The sequence below is a fragment of the Vigna unguiculata genome, chromosome 4 (assembly GCF_037176805.1).
Source record: "Vigna unguiculata cultivar grain cowpea cultivar isolate G323 ecotype 2 chromosome 4, ASM3717680v1, whole genome shotgun sequence".
NCBI lineage: Eukaryota > Viridiplantae > Streptophyta > Magnoliopsida > Fabales > Fabaceae > Vigna > Vigna unguiculata.
The window spans coordinates 41,220,586-41,238,308 of NC_140795.1; the positions used below are offsets into that span (position 1 = coordinate 41,220,586).

At 34.1% G+C, this 17,723-nt stretch overlaps 1 protein-coding gene across 5 annotated transcripts; it reads left to right on the forward strand.

The window, feature by feature from the left end:
- Positions 1-1,810: 1,810 nt before the first annotated feature.
- Positions 1,811-16,682, forward strand: LOC114182295 (transcription factor GTE6-like). Of its 5 annotated transcripts, none has more exons than XM_028069140.2 (10): positions 1,811-1,935; positions 2,024-2,214; positions 2,332-2,457; positions 6,812-7,021; positions 10,000-10,077; positions 11,167-11,391; positions 11,550-11,648; positions 11,804-11,862; positions 15,608-15,758; positions 15,940-16,682. In XM_028069140.2, exons 2-10 carry the CDS (start codon positions 2,212-2,214, stop codon positions 16,108-16,110), a joined length of 1,122 nt encoding a protein of 373 aa, XP_027924941.1. In that variant the 5' UTR covers positions 1,811-1,935; positions 2,024-2,211; the 3' UTR covers positions 16,111-16,682. The 5 variants fall into 5 exon arrangements, with proteins under 5 accessions (XP_027924941.1, XP_027924940.1, XP_027924942.1 ...); XM_028069141.2 differs by having other exon boundaries at positions 1,928-1,943; XM_028069139.2 differs by having other exon boundaries at positions 1,905-2,214.
- The last annotated feature ends 1,041 nt before the right edge of the window (positions 16,683-17,723 follow it).

A 17,723-nucleotide genomic window follows, 5' to 3' on the forward strand; every position in this document is an offset into this window, starting at 1 on the left:
CTATAAAAGTTATGTGGTAAAAGAATGTGTAGGGTTTTTAAATAGAAAATGGTTAAATTATTCTTTTGGTCCTCATTTTCGTAGTAAAATGTTAATTTGGTTCCTCAAATTTTTTTATCTCAATTTGGTCCCTATTTTGGAAAATTTGATGTAATCAAGTCCTTTCCGTTAATGGTGTAGTAACGATGTTAAATGGGGTGTCACGTGTTAGTTTCTGGATTTTTTTTATTTTTTTATTTTTTTTATTTTTTTTATTATTTATTTATTTTTTAAAAATTTTTAAAAAATTAAAAATTTGCCACATGTCAAGCTGACATCGTGCCACGTGGCAGTGATAATATCACATGTCACTCTTATGCCAGGTGTCATTTCCCTATTCTTAATTTGGTCCCAATATTTTAATTTTTGTCTCAACTTAGTCCAAATTTTTGTAAAAATTGTACAATTTTGTCCCTCTCAAAATTTAAACCAAATTTAATTTTTATATAAATGTGCACAAATATTTCTATCAAAATTGATATTTCAAGTAAATATTTTTAAAAAGATTAAGTTTATTTTAATTTATATTTTACATTAAACTTTATTTAAATTGTTTTAAAGTTGTTAATAGAAAATAATGCTAATAACAAAAAAATCATAAATTATATTGATATTTATTACATCATACTTTAATATTGTTTTTTATTTGAATTTATATTTTAAATAATTACATATTTTTAAAATATGTAAAATTCAATAATATCTATACAAATATTTTAGTTGGTGTAAAAAGAATAATTATATAAATTTAAGAAAAATTAACTAGTTTATGTAACAATAAAAAACAAATAAATTTAAAATTTGAAAACAATTTTAAGTAAATTTGAATGTGAAACAAATTTAAGTAAACTTAGTTTTGTTGAAAATATATAACAAAAATATCAATTTGAATAAAAAAATCAAATTAAATAAAAATATTTGTATAACATTTATATAAAAGTTAATTTTTGTTTCAATTTGTAGGAGACAAAATTGTACAATTTTTATAAAAATTGGGACTAATTTAAGACAAAAATTAAAGGGTTAAATATGTTTTTGGTCCCTCAAGTTTCAGCGAAATTTGGGATTAGTCCATTATCAAATCTTTTGACCAATTTAGTCCTTCATCTTTCAAAATGCATGAATTTAGTCATTTTAACCAAATTTTGTTAAGTTTATCTGACGTTTCAAGCGTAATAGTATTTAAATTATTTACACTGTTTGACACATTTTTGCTTCAATGTTAACTTAAGTACTATCATGAAATGTGCTTGAAACGTCATATAAACTTAACAAAATTTGGTTAAAAAGACTAAATTCACGCATTTTGAAAGATGAAGGACTAAATTGGTATAAAGTTTTGATGAAAGACTAATTCCAAAATTCACCGAAACTTGAGGGACCAAAAACATATTTAACCCAAAATTAAAATACAAGTACCAAATTGAGAATGAGAAAATGACACCTGACACGTAGCACTGTTACGACCACATGACACGATGTCAGCTTGACACGTGACAAATTTTTAATTTTTTTTAAACATTTTTAAAAAATAACAAAAAATAAAAAAATTCAAAATAAATAAATAAATAAATAATTTAAAAATTTCAAAAACTGAGACGTGACATCTATTTAACACTGTACACCACTAACTGATAGGGTTTGATTGCATCAAAATTTCTAAAATAGGAATTAAATTAAAATAAAAAAGAATTGAAAAACTAAATTAATATTTTACTACTCAGATGAAGACGGAATAAATAATTTAACCATAGAAGAAAGAAAAAAAAAAGTTACAATTTCTGAACAAAAAAGTAGTTAGAAAAAAAAAAAAAAGAAAAACTTTCGTTATCTTCCATCATCGGATAACCATTTTGTTGCCGGAAGTTGCAGGAAAGACACATAATACAGAAAGAGGTTCGAATGTGAGCACATAAATTAGGGTTTGTATGAGGAAGAGGGATTTCGAACCTAATCTGTGTTTTCTTTCTTTCTTTCCCTGCAGAGTGACTCGCAACATCACGCATTACCCATGATTACGCTACTTTACCCATTTCACTAAAAGGAAGTGATTTAACTCGCAAATAGTAGCAAAATCACAATTCGGATCGCCATTTTTTGTACCCTGCCTGTAGACTTTTCACTTACTTTCTTGCTGTTTCTCCTGGCAGAAATTTGTTATCTGGAACTGGAATGGTGCTTACTCTACTTCTTTTGTTATTTTCACTCTCTCTCTGTATATACATGTATTATTCAGAATGCTCATTTGAAATGCGATCTATCACTTGGTGACATTTGGTGCCCTTCTGTCAGATGGAAACATTTGGTGCATCGATTTCAGAGGTGAGGAATGTTGCAACAGGTAATTCCAATGACGGTACGGTTGAAATGGAGGGTTTCAAGCAACGTGTTGACGAGATAATTTCAAAGGTTGATAAGGCAAGTATATTTATTAAAAATTATTATGCAATTGTATGTATTGTGCATCGTCGTTATTTGTTAGTTTTTGGTAGGCTCGATTGGTGTTAGGAGATGACCAAGGAGAACCAATTGGAAAAGAGGTGCTTAGTTGCTTACTAGGAACAGTGTACCTGGATTAATGTGGCCTAAAGGGAAAAAAACTGTACAATACTCCGGCTGGATTGAGAGTGCCCAAACTCTCTCGCAATTCACAGACTTCCCTCCGTTGTTTTTCTTTTTCCATCTTACTTTGTATACAAGCTAGAAGTGCTTTTGATAGCTTCTTTTTTGGAAATGTAGAGCTTTTTTCAATAGAGAAGCTCACAAAAGCACTTATAGCTTTGTATCCGAACATGCTGTCTACATTTCTTCTATGTACAACCACAACCGTCTTTTACTCCTTATACATCTTCTATTCCATGAATGGTCTCCTACGACTTTCAACAGAGAGTTATACTTGAGGTTATACTTTATCACCACTTTTTGAGCTTTTACATGGTTTACTTCTAAGGAATCCATTCACGTGGTTGGTTCCTGTATGAGACAATTGACTAGTAGTATATATTACATGATTTTGATAGCTTATATATAGGTATGGTTAACAAGATAGGCTTTGAGTTTTATTTTTAATGTTTGCCTTTTCCTTCTGTGGTTTCCGGAAATACTATTACTCTTGGGGCTTGATTTTTAATTGACTGTGCTTCATGCACCATGTATTGATGCACATCCATTGCACACTTTATGGCCTCTTGGCATGCTGTGGTAAGACTACAATGCATGCTGCTGCCTCACTTAATGGTTAGAATATTATGCATGTGTTCGTCTGAGAAGGAGGCAATTTATGGTCTTTTGGCATGCTGTGTTAAGACTACAATGCATGCTGCTGCCTCACTTAATGGTTAGAATATTATGCATGTGGTCCTCTGAGAAGGAGGCAATTTATGGTCTTTTGGCATGTTGTGTTAAGACTACAATGCATGCTGCTGCCTTTGTAAAATTCTGACAAGTTCATTCTTTCTGGAAGCATTTAGCTTGATGCCATGTTTGCAAACCACTACCATCAACTTTGTGCAAAGTGAATGATCAGTAGAGCTTGTACATTTTAGGTTGTCTACTACTTTATTGTGCCTCACTTAATGGTTATAATATTAGGCATATGGTTGCATGACTGATGAGATTTTGATCTCTGATACGTAGAGGAGCTTTCATATAGAGCTAACATGGACATTGAAAATGCAATTTGTTATCACATTTGTCAAAATTAAAACACATGGTTCTTGAGCTTAGTAAACTTAAAGTCCTAGAGTGTAATTGTGTCAACTTGGAAAACATGTTAGATCTTTTTTCCCAAGGGAAATGAGTTAAGATTTAGTTTTTTTTTTTTCTCTATCATTCACTGTGACATTTGGGGTCCAAGTTGTGTTATATCTTTTGGACTTTAATACTTGTTACCTTCATTAATGAATACTCTAGATGTTTTGTCTATCTTTATATTTTTCTTGAATGAAATAAAAAGTAATTTGGACAAGTTATCAAAATACCCAAAAGTGATAATGCAAAAAATATTTTCTTCTGAACTTTTTTCTATTTTGGGTTCACTTTGAATTTTGCATTTGTCCGCCAACTCTCATACACCTTAGCAAAATTCTCAAAATTAGAAAATAATTTCTCTCTTGTTCAGTCTCATTACATGCATTTGACATATATACATGCATTGGTTGGATAATTTAGGAAACATGCACAACCTATTCTAGGAAACAAAACTTTGAGATCGCAGGATTGCTATGCTAGTAATAAAACCAATATACAAAATTAGATCCTATAGGAATAAAATCTAAATCTTAAATATCTCGACAAAAATGGTATAACAAATAGAAAAAATAGGCACTTAGTTGAAACTGCACGGGCCTTATTACTTGGTGCTGGTATACTTGCTCATTATTGGGGGTGATGTCATTCTTACAACTTGTTTTCTTATCAATAGAATGATTTCTTATTCCCTTGATGATAAAATTTCTTATTCCATTCTATCTTCCAAATGAACTTCTATTTCATGTTGCTCCTTGTGTCTTTTTGAGTGTATTTTGTACATGACTTGTCTCCGGGTTTAGACAAATTATAGGCCACCTCCCATATTACATGGTGAGTCCTTTTCATCAAGTGCCATATTACATGGTTGACCCATTGCTCTTTGAAAAGGTACTAGTTCTACAAATACCTGTCATCTTATTCACAATTTTCTAAGTCATTATTGGGTAACCCCTTCCTTTTCCTCATTTACTTTGTGTCCCTTATTACCATTCCAAAATTTGTGATTGAAGAAATTGGTCTTCTTGGATGATGCCAAACCATTGTTGAAAATGACTACTATATGTCTCTTCTTTGATATGGTAGTGCTTGGCCATTGGCTTCTTCATCAATTTTTAAGAATGCTTTTCTTCATGGTGATTTGGAGGAGGACATCTTACATGGAGCGACCTAGTGGTTTTGTTGCTTAGGGGAAGTTAGGATTGGTCCGTAAGTTGAAATGGTTCCTATATGGTTTTAAGCAATCTTCACATGCTTGGTTTGGAAAGTTTAATCTTATTGTTCAACTATTTCAATGTGTTGAAATGTAATTTTATTTTATTACTATTTTTTTTTTTTTGTGTATCCAACTTTAGGGTTAGGGTTTTATGCATGTGTCTTGCCTCTTTTTGTATCCTATATATTTAAATTAATAAAAAAATACAATAGTGCAAGACATACATTGTTCTTCTATCCATTCTATTTGTTCAAGCTGGTATCAGAGTGGATACAATCCCTTTTTGTCTTTTTTCTTGTCCTTGCTACCATTTGCTAATAAAAAGGTTAGGGTTAGGTGTGCCTTGAGGAGTGCTACCCAATTGTAAGGGTGGCAAGGCTACTTAGCTTGCTCCATTTTGGCTCGCCTTGTATAATAAATGCGGATTAATTTTTCTGGTCCACCCTATATTACGTTTGGTCTACGGGCCAGGCCGCATAAGGAGTTATGGAGTTATTAAGTAAATAAATTATTATTTGTATTGTAATTATTATTTGTTTAACTTAACATTTAATCTGAAGATCGATCTGTGTATACATACGCTTTTGAACATTTTATTCTCTCAGAATGATTAATCACTAATAAATCTTTACAACCATATTTTCTTTTTTGATTTAGTTATATACTTTAAATCTTAGATTTTATTTTGTACTTGTCCAAATCATTGTTATTTTAACATTGCTACCATTTCATGACCTGAGATTGATAACATTGAACGTGCCCTATTAATGTGAATGTATTTAGAAAAATTAATCTGTTATATTTGTGATATCATTTTATAGAAAACAGCAATAAATGACAAATAATAAAAAAACATTAAAGGTAGCTTTAAATTGGCTTGTAATGTAAATAAAAGTTGCAAATGAAAGGAAAAGTAAAGGTAAAAAGCAATTGGAAGTTGGAACAAAGATGGTTTTCGGTGTCTAGACACAACTTCAGTGCCTTCTTATACATCACTCTAGCTACAATACACATTCAGTTCTCATACATCACGTACAATTCATATAAATTTCCAATGAATTCAAAGTGTCACAGAATCCAGTCAAACAACACAAAATGATATACATTCAATAGTTAGTTTCCCTTACCTTGAAGTTAGCTCTGAAATTTCTAGATTCTACCAAAGCACTTTTCAACCCTGAGCCAAGGTTACAACAACTCCTTCCTCATAAACCCTCTGTTAAGCTTGATATTCAAACAATAGGACTTAATCAGGTTATTGAGGAATTGAGAGAGTTCTTAGATAGATAATGGATTTCTAGGATAAGGATTTTTCCCAAAATGCTTGATTTGGCCGAATCTCACTTTTATAGCAAGGGTGCATGCAATTCTCTAATCTGTTTGAGTTACATGTAATAAACATTAAATCCTTCCCTCGTGGATACTTGTTTTCCACTTTCCTATCACTTATGCTCCACCACTTCTGAAGTTTAGTGTGTTTATTATCTCTCGAATCAAGTGTTTACTTTATAGGCACTTGTTTTCCATTTTTTGACAATTTACTCCACCACCGTTTTAAGCATCTGTTATATCTTGCCACATACTCATTTAATTTTTAGATTATCTTGCCACAGTTTTAAGCATCTTTGGTAAACTCTACAAAAAATATTTAATAAATATTTTAATATTTAAAGAATGAAAAGTTGCTTGTGTTTTCTGGTCTTGAAGTTTAGGTTGGTTTTAATATGTATGTCAGTCACATGTGTGTTTTTGATTATTCTTGTTTAATTAAGTTCAGAACTTTTTTGTGTATTGTTTTTGTTCCAACAGCTTGAGCAGAAAGTACATGATGTGGAGAACTTTTACTCAAGTATGAATAAAAAGCAAACAAACACACTTAAAGGTAATTCAACTTCAAAGGATAAGGAGAAACATGTTCCAAGTATTAAGAAGCAACAACAGGATGCCTCACGTAGAGAAGTGGCTGCTTTAAAAAGAATGCAAGATCTTATGCGCCAATTTGGCACAATACTACGCCAGGCAACTACTTTTCATTTATCAATTGTGTTTGTGTTGATATGCTGTAATATTTGAAACATGCTTTTTAGTGCAACTGTGTTAACGTGTTAATTGTCTATTTATTTAGATGTCATTCTTTTTGTGACATTTGTGGGATCATTGTGATTGTTCTTATTTGGACTTATGCAGTGTTATCGAAAATCCGTTATGGTGGCACCATAGTGGAAATCGGTGGTGGTTTTACAACTTGCCGCCACAACATGGCGGCGCGATGTGGGTTTTGCAGCTGTTTTTTTCATCACAGTTTTCTGCCACGAAACGAAGATGGCTAAAAAAGTGGTGCAGGAGAAGAAAACTCCATTTGTAGGGACGACATGGTAGGGTAGGAGAAGAAAAACCCCTTTGTGCATAGGGCAGCAACACAAGGAGGAAACCCTAATTATTTCTTTTCTTTATTTTCAACAAAAGGATGAATAAGCGAAAAAATTCATCTTTGCAATTGAAGAAAAAGTGTCACCATAGTTTAATAAAAAATTTGTGTATAACCTTTGGACACTAGGTGAACTTTGAGACAATCAGTAGTGCCATCAAGACCAACTTTGCTAGCAAAATTCATCTACAATCAACAATAGATTTTCTAGAAGGTAAAGGAATGAATTCCTAAGTTCTACTATTATGAAGAACATTTATTTCATCAAGTATGGCCATTAGAATGAGCTAAAACATCATCTATAGATTTTGGAATTGACAAAAAAGAAATTGAGGAAATACAAGTTCAAAGTGATGGAAATAACCTATGATAACTCAAAGTAGTATAATAAAGAGAGGGATTACGGGTAGAGCATATATCTATATGCAGGGCAATGGGATGATTAGATTCAATTGTTGGAGTTGAAGGGGATGGAAGAGTTGACATTAGAAGAGAGTCATTCGGTGGACAATTGAGAATCTGTTGACGTGTCTACACTTGTAGAGGTAGTGGAGGTGGGGGACTTTTGTAGGTATAATAGACACAATAGGAGGATCATAGATAACTATGATCGTGACTTGATTAGATCGAGATGTAGTAGGAGAGGGAAGAAGATGAATAGTACTAACACCATGTGAGGAGGTAAATAACCTGAAGTAGACAAATAAGAGAAAATATTTATAACTAGTAATGTAATCTGTGACACTTGAGTCTAGAACCTAAGGGCCAAGAGAGTTGTAGTGATGCCAACAAAGGATGTATCTATGTGTACCTATGTGTGCAACAAAAGTAGCGGAACCAAAGTTTTGACGATTCTCATACCATTTGAGAAATTTGTTGAAGATAGCATGATGTTTTGGAGTATTAAATGAAGTGGGATCCAAATGAGATGGTTGTGGGGGAGCAACTTGTGCAACCACAACAAATCAAGGATGATGACCATGTAAGGCATAACGATGATCAATTCTGTGACTAAGCTTGTGACAATGTTCACACCTATGACACCCTTTTCTTGCCTTGTGAGGGAAATTGCGATCATCATGCTGGAATATCATAGGTGACTAAATAGGGTATTTTAATGGTTGACTTACCAGACATGCAATAAAGTGGAACAAGGGGAAGTAAAGGTAGGTACAACTGGGGATCTTAAAATCTGATCACAGACATGTGAATAATCACCAGGAAGTTCATGTAAGGCTAACAACATGAAAGACTTTGATTGTTGCTGTAGTTCATGAGACGGAGTGGAGTTAGGAGACAATAACTCATTGAAGTCATGGAGAATAAGATGAACTTTACCCAACTGTTCATCCATTGAACCATTAAGAAGTTTGGAAGCAACAATATTTAAGATATTTTGACAATCATTATAAAGACAGTTAAGTATCATTGGTGTATAACAGTGTGTCTTGTTTCCAAAACTTCTAAACATGTCTCAGAGGCGTAGAATATTTGTCATAGTTATGACTTCAATACAATGCATAAAATCAACTTTCATTCTTAAGGTTCTTTTATATATAAACATTATATTGGTAAAGTATTCGATGCCAAGTATTGTTATTGTTAAGAAGTAGACTTTAAACCTAACTCAATCCTACAAAATCGGCTTGTAAGGTAAGGTTTGTACTTACATACACACACACAACATACACACACACACACACACACATATATATATATATATATATATATATATATATATATATATATATTCTAAATTAGTCTTATCTTCATTCAATGTGGAATTTCCAACACACACCCCTCACACTGAAACATCTACATCTCAAGTGTGGGACTAGACATTAATGGGTTGTCCGATATCGAGTGGAACAATAGATCCAACAAATAATAAATTGCGCTAGAATAGGCTAACCCATGAATTTGATACCATGTTAAGAAGAGGATTTTAATCTTAACTTTACAAAATCGACTTGTAAGATGAGGTTTGCACCCACTTATATATTATAATCTTGTCTTATCTCTAGTTGATGTAGGATTTCTAATACACCCTCTCACGTCGAGGCATATACTTGAGCGTGGGATTACATTAATGAGTGGTCCGATGGTGGCCCAATAACGGGTGGAACAATATACCCAACAAACACCAAATCTCGCTTGGATAGGCTCAAACTCATGACTCTGATACCATGTTAACAATTGGACTTTAAACCTAACTCAATCCTACAAAATTGGCTTGTAAGGTGAGGTTTGCACTCACATATATATTGTAAATTGGCCTTATTTCTAGCACACCCCCTCATGTTGAGGCATGTATATCTCATGCGGATAGGCTCAAATCCATGGCTCAATTTAGGCTTAAAGTCCACTTCTTAAGAGTTATATTTGATTTGGTGTTGTTATGTGGCTTGGTTACTTCAATTTATCTCTGATTTCTCTTGTAAAAGCTGTTATGTAATGTTTGATTGTTTAAAAATTGAGTATTTAGACTCTGCTTTAGGCTTAAGTGTAGGGAATGTTAGTCTCTTCAAATTATGAAATTAGTTCTTTAATAACTGGTCTCTTCTACCAGATCACACAACACAAGTGGGCTTGGCCTTTTATGCAGCCTGTGGATGTAGAGGGGCTTGGTTTACATGATTATTATGAGGTATGATTAATATATGAATTTCCCCATGTCACTCTTGCATTAGTATGGTCTTTCTTGGGGTATTTTGGTGCTAATATTTAGAGACTTTCGAAGTTCATGATATTGCTTTTTAAGTTTTGAGGTTTTCGTAAATTTCATTGTGTTGAGAGAAAAATTGCAATACATTTGATAAAGTTTGTATCTGACTTATACTTATACAATGGAAGCTTTTATTTAGAATGAATCATAAAGATAAAGTTAACATCAAGCCTAATTTATATACATATTATTCTTGATCTCTGATATTATTTGTAAATACTTTTTTCATAATCTCTAACATATTTGCATGGTTATAATACTTGCGTGTTAACTTGAAAACACCAATGAGTTTACTAAACGAGTTTACATTCTTATATCCATTGCTTGAGTTGACTCAGAAAGAAACTTGTTTTTGAAGCAAGATCAATAGGCTTGATGTGAACTTGGTGAACTTGACCAAACTCGTGAGCTTGCAATCGAGTTGGCAAATTCGGAGGGGTTTTCTTTCAACACGAAATGGCTCCAGTGATCATTGTTTCTTACAAGAAATAAAAAAACTCATTGTGATTAAGTTCATCCCTTTCTACCTCATGGATTAGGATTTGTTGTTTTGTACATCTTGAATAATCATCAATAAAAGTGGCAATATAGTGAAATCCTCAATTAGATTCAACACAACTTGGTTCCCAAATGTTATCGTGAACTAAGGCAAAAGGAGACAAAGCACGTTGAGATACTTTTAGGGAAAGAACTACAACTGTTTTTTCAAACTTGGAACGAGTTGCTGTATCTTGAACAGGTTAGGATGACCTAACTAACTATGAATAAGAGACATATAGTTCATAATATCCCCTATTTTTCTTATTTGCATTATTTACATACGCTTTAGCAGTGTAATTCTTTATCTAAAATACTTCGCGAAGAAAGTGCAATTATTTTGAAATCCTGATAGGTTACACTTTTGTGATTTCAAATGACTGATTTCATTCAGCAGTTTGTCGGAGGAACCTGATTTTCCATATCATTCACTTACCATGATTTGATTGATCTGTTGTATATGCTGCTTTCTAGGTGATTGACAAGCCCATGGATTTCAGTACGATTAAGAATCAAATGGAGGCTAAGGATGGTACTGGATATAAGCATATTCGAGAAATATGTGCTGATGTGAGGCTGGTTTTCAAAAATGCTATGAAATATAATGACGAAAAAAGTGATGTTCATGTGATGGCAAAAACATTGTTGGCAAAATTTGAGGAGAAATGGTTGCAACTTCTGCCTAAAGTTACTGAAGAGGTAACTTATTTTCAATTAATTGTTTGAGACCATTTGTTGTGTTGGATGGAACATTATGAATTCAGAAATTTTGTTTCCTTTTCATAGTGGAAACAACGTAGATGTTTTTGACAACGCTGTCTTTATAACTGTTATCATATGAGGTTATTAAATTGTAGGAAACAAGACGAGAAGAGGAAGAAGCTGAAGCACAGTTAGCATTGCAAGTTGCTCAGGAAGCAGCTCAAGCTAAAATGGCTAGAGACTTGAGTAATGAGGTATTTGTAAGAGGTTTACAACTTTATTATAATATGGGACCATGAATTTAATCAAACAATCCATGTGCCTCTTCTTTAGGAATATTAAAGATACACTTGATTTAGGAGTATTGAACTATATTTACTTTTGTTAAGATGTACTCTATATTTTTCAGTTGTACGAAGTTGATGTGATTCTAGAAGAGCTACGGGAGATGGTTCTTAAAAGATGCAGGTTAGCTGTTGCATCATATGTTTCCTGGAAAACATATTCAAGTAATATAGCATGTAATATGGTTTGGCATAAAATTTTGTGTGATGCAATTGTATGCATGCTTAGGTGACGCTTTTGGAATACAAATAATGAAATTCATTTCTTCTTCCCTTTTCTTCCATCTGTGGCTTAGAACTTATAATTTCAACAAGGTACCAGATTGTTTCCTGTTCCCCATGTGCATACTCATTTTGCTGTCAAGTTTTGTAAACCTAGGAGCTATACTTAATTTCAATATTTGTTCTTTTGATGTAGATTGCATCCACCCAAATAGACTTAACAAGCACCTTCGCACCCTCTTTGGGTGTATCATTCCCTCCTTTAGAAGGAGTTTGACCCAATGTTGTTAATGGTGGATGGTGGAGAGCCCAAAGACACGCACACTAAACCATAAATATTAAAAAAAAAATCGCAGCACATATTGATACTAGAAAGCAGTTGATTTAAATAACAATGGATTAAATTCCTAGAAAACATGACAAGTTTCACTAGTTCATAATAACAAGTGCCATATATACATCAATTCAGTCCTTCAGGTTAAAGAACAAATTTGATGTCATTTTGAATATGATAAAAACAATATTGTATTGAGCTTTGGAGCAATTTGATATATTTATAAATTGATATCCTATTTTGTACATACCCACACGCTTGATTTTTCTCGATCTTTCAAATGTGTTTTTTCTGGGATGTCATTGCTCTAAAAACGGTATCACTATTTCTCTTGTAATCTTAACCAGTCTTCGTATCAATGCAACTTGCAGAATAGTTTGTCTGTCAAGATCGTTACTTAATGTGTATTTTAGGAAAGTTTAATTTTATTCTCTATCATAGCTAATTATTTGTTGTTAATTGTTGGATTATTTTTCTAGAATAAATCTTATAACTATTGGGCAGTGTTATTAAATTTTGGGCCATGGCGGTGCCATTGCGGAAACCGGTAACGGTTTCCCAACCTTCCGCCACAACAAGGTAGAAGCGAATCGGTTTTTTCATGGCAGCTCATGGCGGCTGCTTTTGACATGGCGGGTGGCGGTGGCGCAACGGTTGTGGCAAAAAATTCGGACCCAAAAGCAAAAACTATGGTCGTGAACAGAAGGGAAGAATGGTGAAAAATGGCAGCAGAAGAATGACAGCAGCGACAATGTGGGAGGGAGGAAGAAGATAACTTGAAACCCTAAATTATTCGTCTAGTGTTTAATAATATTGGGATTTGTTCCCCTAGAATTAGTTGATTAATATTTCCATAATAGCCAACAGACTTTTGTACTTATAGGTCCAATGACCTAATAATTTTGTATGAGAAATAATATATTCTTCCTTCTAAATTTGAGATGGTATCAGAGCTTTTGATCCTAGGAACCTCTGACTGTAGCCTAAAACCCAAATCACAACCACCACTACACAACCTTGATCCATCGCTGCCCCTATTATTCATTGCAGCCTTCATCGTTGCTAACCTTACCGCCATCATTGTATCTTCCTCTCATCACAATCTTCATCCGTGGTTGAGATTGTGAATTCCATTCCTAAAACAGGGGACAAAATCCCAAGAGTGTTGGAGAATTCCAGAATGTTCGTTCTGCTTATTAGCTAACTGGAAGAATGATCTTAAATGGTCTTAACTCATTAGGACCACATTGAAGGGAAAAGGAAAGGGCAGTAACCTTACTGGCGCTGCCTTACTGACAATGCTCTTATTGAAATGGATGCCAAGTTCAAATCATGGGACGAAGAAGACTATGTAATCATGGCATGGCTGTGGAATTCAATGGTACCAGAAATTAGTAATACTTGTATGTTCCTTAAATCAGCAAAGGAAATTTGGGGAGCGGTGGAACAAACGTATTCGAAGGCCATAGATGTTGCACAAATATATGATGTAAAGGTGGAAATCTTGGGAGCCAAATAGGAAAACAAATCTGCCATAGAATATGCCAATCAACTCAAGTCTTTATGGATGGAATTGGATCACTATCGCATTATAAAAGCAAAGTGCTCACAAGATTTAGCAATCCTTAAGATTACATTGAACAAAATAGGGTTTATGATTTTTTTGTAGGCCTGAATTCTGAATAGGATCAGGTTCGTATAAATTCTGGGAAAAGAGAAAGACCCATGCTCAACTTGATGCTGGAAACCCCAATTGTTGAAAGCACAACAATGGTAGTTGAAGAAGGAACAACAAGGAACAACCATGATTGTTAATCAAAAGAAAAATGGATTTTCCAGTATGGAGAAAAAAAGAGGAAGTTTGGTGTCTTTATTGCAACAAGCCATGCCACACACGGGAGAAGTGCCTGAAATTACATGGAAAATCTCCAAATCGAGAATGGGGCAGAAACGCCAAAGCCGAGAAAGGGGTAGAAAGGAGGTTCTGAAAAAAAGGGGAGGACAAGGGCAAGTACACACTGCTAATGGACATAGTGAAGAGCTGGTCAGTTAAATCATGAAATAGAAAAGGTAAGGTCTTTTTTGAGTAAATCGGAGAAGCCTACATGTATGTGCTCCTTAACATGTTCTAGTAAGTTTCCGTTTTCTTTTGGACTTGACGTTTCAAATACATTATGTACCCACTCCTGGATATTAGATTTTGGAGTCACATACCATATGACACCCTTCACCAAATATTTTTTCACATATTTTTCATGTTCTAGCAACAAAAAAAATTTCCATAGCAGACGGAACCCTTATAACAACATGACAAGGAGAGGTTCAATTAAACCCGTCCATAACATTAAAAAATGTTCTACATGTCCCTAAGTTGTCCACCAATTTAATTGCGATACAAAAACATACAAAAGATCTCTCATGTAATGTTTTTATAACAATGGTTGTATATTAGTGGACAAGAACTCAGGGAGGATGATTGGACATGCTAGAGAACGGGATGGCCCGTACTACATAGAAGGTTCTAATATGTCTATTAGAAGTCACTCTCTTATATCTGAATCCACCATGACCAACAAAAAAAACATCTAACTTCACCATTGTTGGATGGGACATGCAAAAGTAATATTTCCTTCCTTATTTAAGAATTTATATATAGGGAGTCTACATTGCGAGGTGTGTGAGCTTGCTAATCACAAGCGCGTACCTTTTCCTATTAGTAATAAAATGAGTTATTTTCTTTTTTTCTCTTGTTCACATTGATGTATGGGATTATGCTAATGTTCCTATTATCTTGGGTGCAAAATGGTTTTTAACTTTCATAGATGATTGTACCAAGGTTATTTGGTTTTCTAATTGAAACAGAAATCTGAAGTTAGTTCTATATTTATTTGGTTTGTCTCAATGATTAAAAACCAATTTCGAGTCAACATTAAGAGAATTAGCTGACAATGCCATGGACTATTTTAACTCTGTGTTCAACCTTTTCTGCCAAAAGAAAGGGATTGTTCATGAGTCTTATGATATTCTGATAACTGCGTTTTGGATGATTAAAATGTACGGTTCATTTTTTGAACAGATTGTCTGTTAGCAATGTTTGATAAATTTTGCCTCATTCCTTTTAAACCGAACTATTGTTATTTTCATCATTAAGCAAATGATAGGGTACTTCATTGTCACAACATAAATATAGAAATTTGATAGCATGGCTTAAACGCCAATAAAGTAACTTAGCTTAGCTGTCGAATAATTCTTCCCTTCGTATCTACCTTAACTTGTCATTCTATAAAGATAATTTTGAGAAAATTATTTGCAGAAAAATGTCTACTGAAGAAAAGAGAAAGCTTGGAGATGGTCTTACCCGGTTGTCACCTGATGATCTAAGCAAAGCACTGGAAATTGTTGCTCAAAGCAATCCAAGCTTCCAGGCCACTGCTGAAGAGGTGGATCTAGACATGGATGCTCAGGTCATTCATTATGTGTACATTTCAAAGTGTCATGACATTCAATTTTTTCTTAAATTCTTAATAAATAAATAAGCAACCAGATAAATAAGGTTGTTTTTATTTCTTTCTGGATTGAATTACAGTGTTTGTCACAATTTGCATTCGTGAGTACGCTAATTTGTATACTGTGTTCCTTAAGCAGAGTGAGTCTACCTTGTGGAGGTTAAAATATTTTGTGAAGGAGGCGTTAGAAGTGCAGGGCAAGAACTCAGGAAACATGGGTGGCAATGAAAACCAGAACAACAACAAAAGAAAAAAAGAGTTCTGTGATGCTATTGCCAAAACGAAAAAGAAGACCAAGAAGACAACCTGATGATTTTTGGATATGATAACCCCCGTCTGTTTTACATTATCTCAAATGATTGCTGATGCCGAAGGAGTAACTTCAAGAAACAAACCCATTAGTACGAAGCCATTTGGGTAAATAACAAAAGTTGTGTTGATAAAATTAGTCATTCGTGACAACCATGGCCTTTTCAAGTGGTCTCCTTTTTGCACTGGAAGAAATCCTTGGAATGTAACCCCGTAGCTTGAAGGTAATTTCGGTTTTCCTTGATCCTCTTTGTGGTGATCTGCCACTTAGTACAGGGAAACCATGCACTCTTCATTTCGGTGGTTAAATAGAGAGATAAGTTTCTCTTTATATATTTATGCCAATTTGTTGGTTGTAATTTTGTTATTAGAAACCAATGGCCAAGTCATGGAAATTCTGTATATTATCTTAGACTAGTTTTAGCTCAAGGGATGGTGTTATGTTTGACTTGCTTCAAGTCAGAATTTTCTCATGAGTTGTATTTTCTCACCTGCGACTGTAAGCCTTCTTTCCATATTGGTTTTAGAGTTTAGGTTTAATATTAATTTAATCCTCTTTTTTTTTTGGTTGAATTTGTTTAATTTGGTCTTAATTTTTTTTAATCAAGTTCCAATTTTGACATTGTCAATTTGATTTATTTTTACGACGTTTAAATAGTTAATCGTAGAGAATGTCTGGTTTGACGTGGTTCAGTTCGTGCTGACATGATCCGACGCACCTTTCACCGTCATTTTCTTTCTTCCATACATTCGAAACCACCATTAAAACACTCTCCTTCCACTCTTCAATCAACTCGCATCTTCATTCGTTCAACACCAAACCTATTTCTCACACCCCTCCATCCCATTAAGCCCACGTAACCCTCCAACTAAATACTACCTAGTTTAATTTTATTTTACCTTTATATACATATATATTAAGTTTGACATAATTCAGAACAATTTATTCAAATATAAATCAAGGTAGAAGATTAGAGTACAACAATAACTATATTAAGATTAGAGTAATATTTTATTAACTTATTGGGATGATTTCTTTTTCTCGTCATAAGCTTGGTTTGGCTAATACGCTTGACAAGTCAGCCTGAGATGAAGATCAAGTTAAGTCAACTAAGGTTGAAAGTCGAGTTGAGTGGTCTAGGCCAAAGGTTGATCCGAATCGATCCAAGTCGAAGTCAAGCTAAGTCGATCTAGACTAAAGTCGAGCCAAGTCGATCGATATCTAAGGTTGACTAGAGTCAGCCCAAGCCAATCGGCAAGCTGGATCAGTCCGAGTTGAAGGTCAAACCGAGATTGCCTAGGTCAAAGTTGAGCGAGTCTAGTTGGGCCAAAGTCAAGTCGAGTTCGCTTGGGTCAAGTTAGTTCGGGCCGGAGGTGGAGCTGAGTTGACTCAGACCGAAGATCGAGTTGAGTTGACATGGGCCAAAAGTCGAGTCAAGTCTGTCCGAGTAGAAGGTTGAGTCGAGTTTGTCTGGGTAGAAGATCGAGTCGAGTTGGCCTAGACTGAAGGTCGAGTCGAGTTGGCCTAGACTGAAGGTCGAGCCGAGTCAGTCCAACCTGAATCTTCGTTAATCAATCAGAATTGAAAGTCAAGATGAGTCATCCCGGATCGAA

Coding starts and splice junctions, on each gene's coding strand:
- LOC114182295 (XM_028069140.2), top strand. Junction 10,078..11,166: donor GTTTACATGATTATTATGAG/GTATGATTAATA, acceptor GCTGCTTTCTAG/GTGATTGACAAGCCCATGGA. Junction 11,649..11,803: donor CTAGAGACTTGAGTAATGAG/GTATTTGTAAGA, acceptor TATATTTTTCAG/TTGTACGAAGTTGATGTGAT.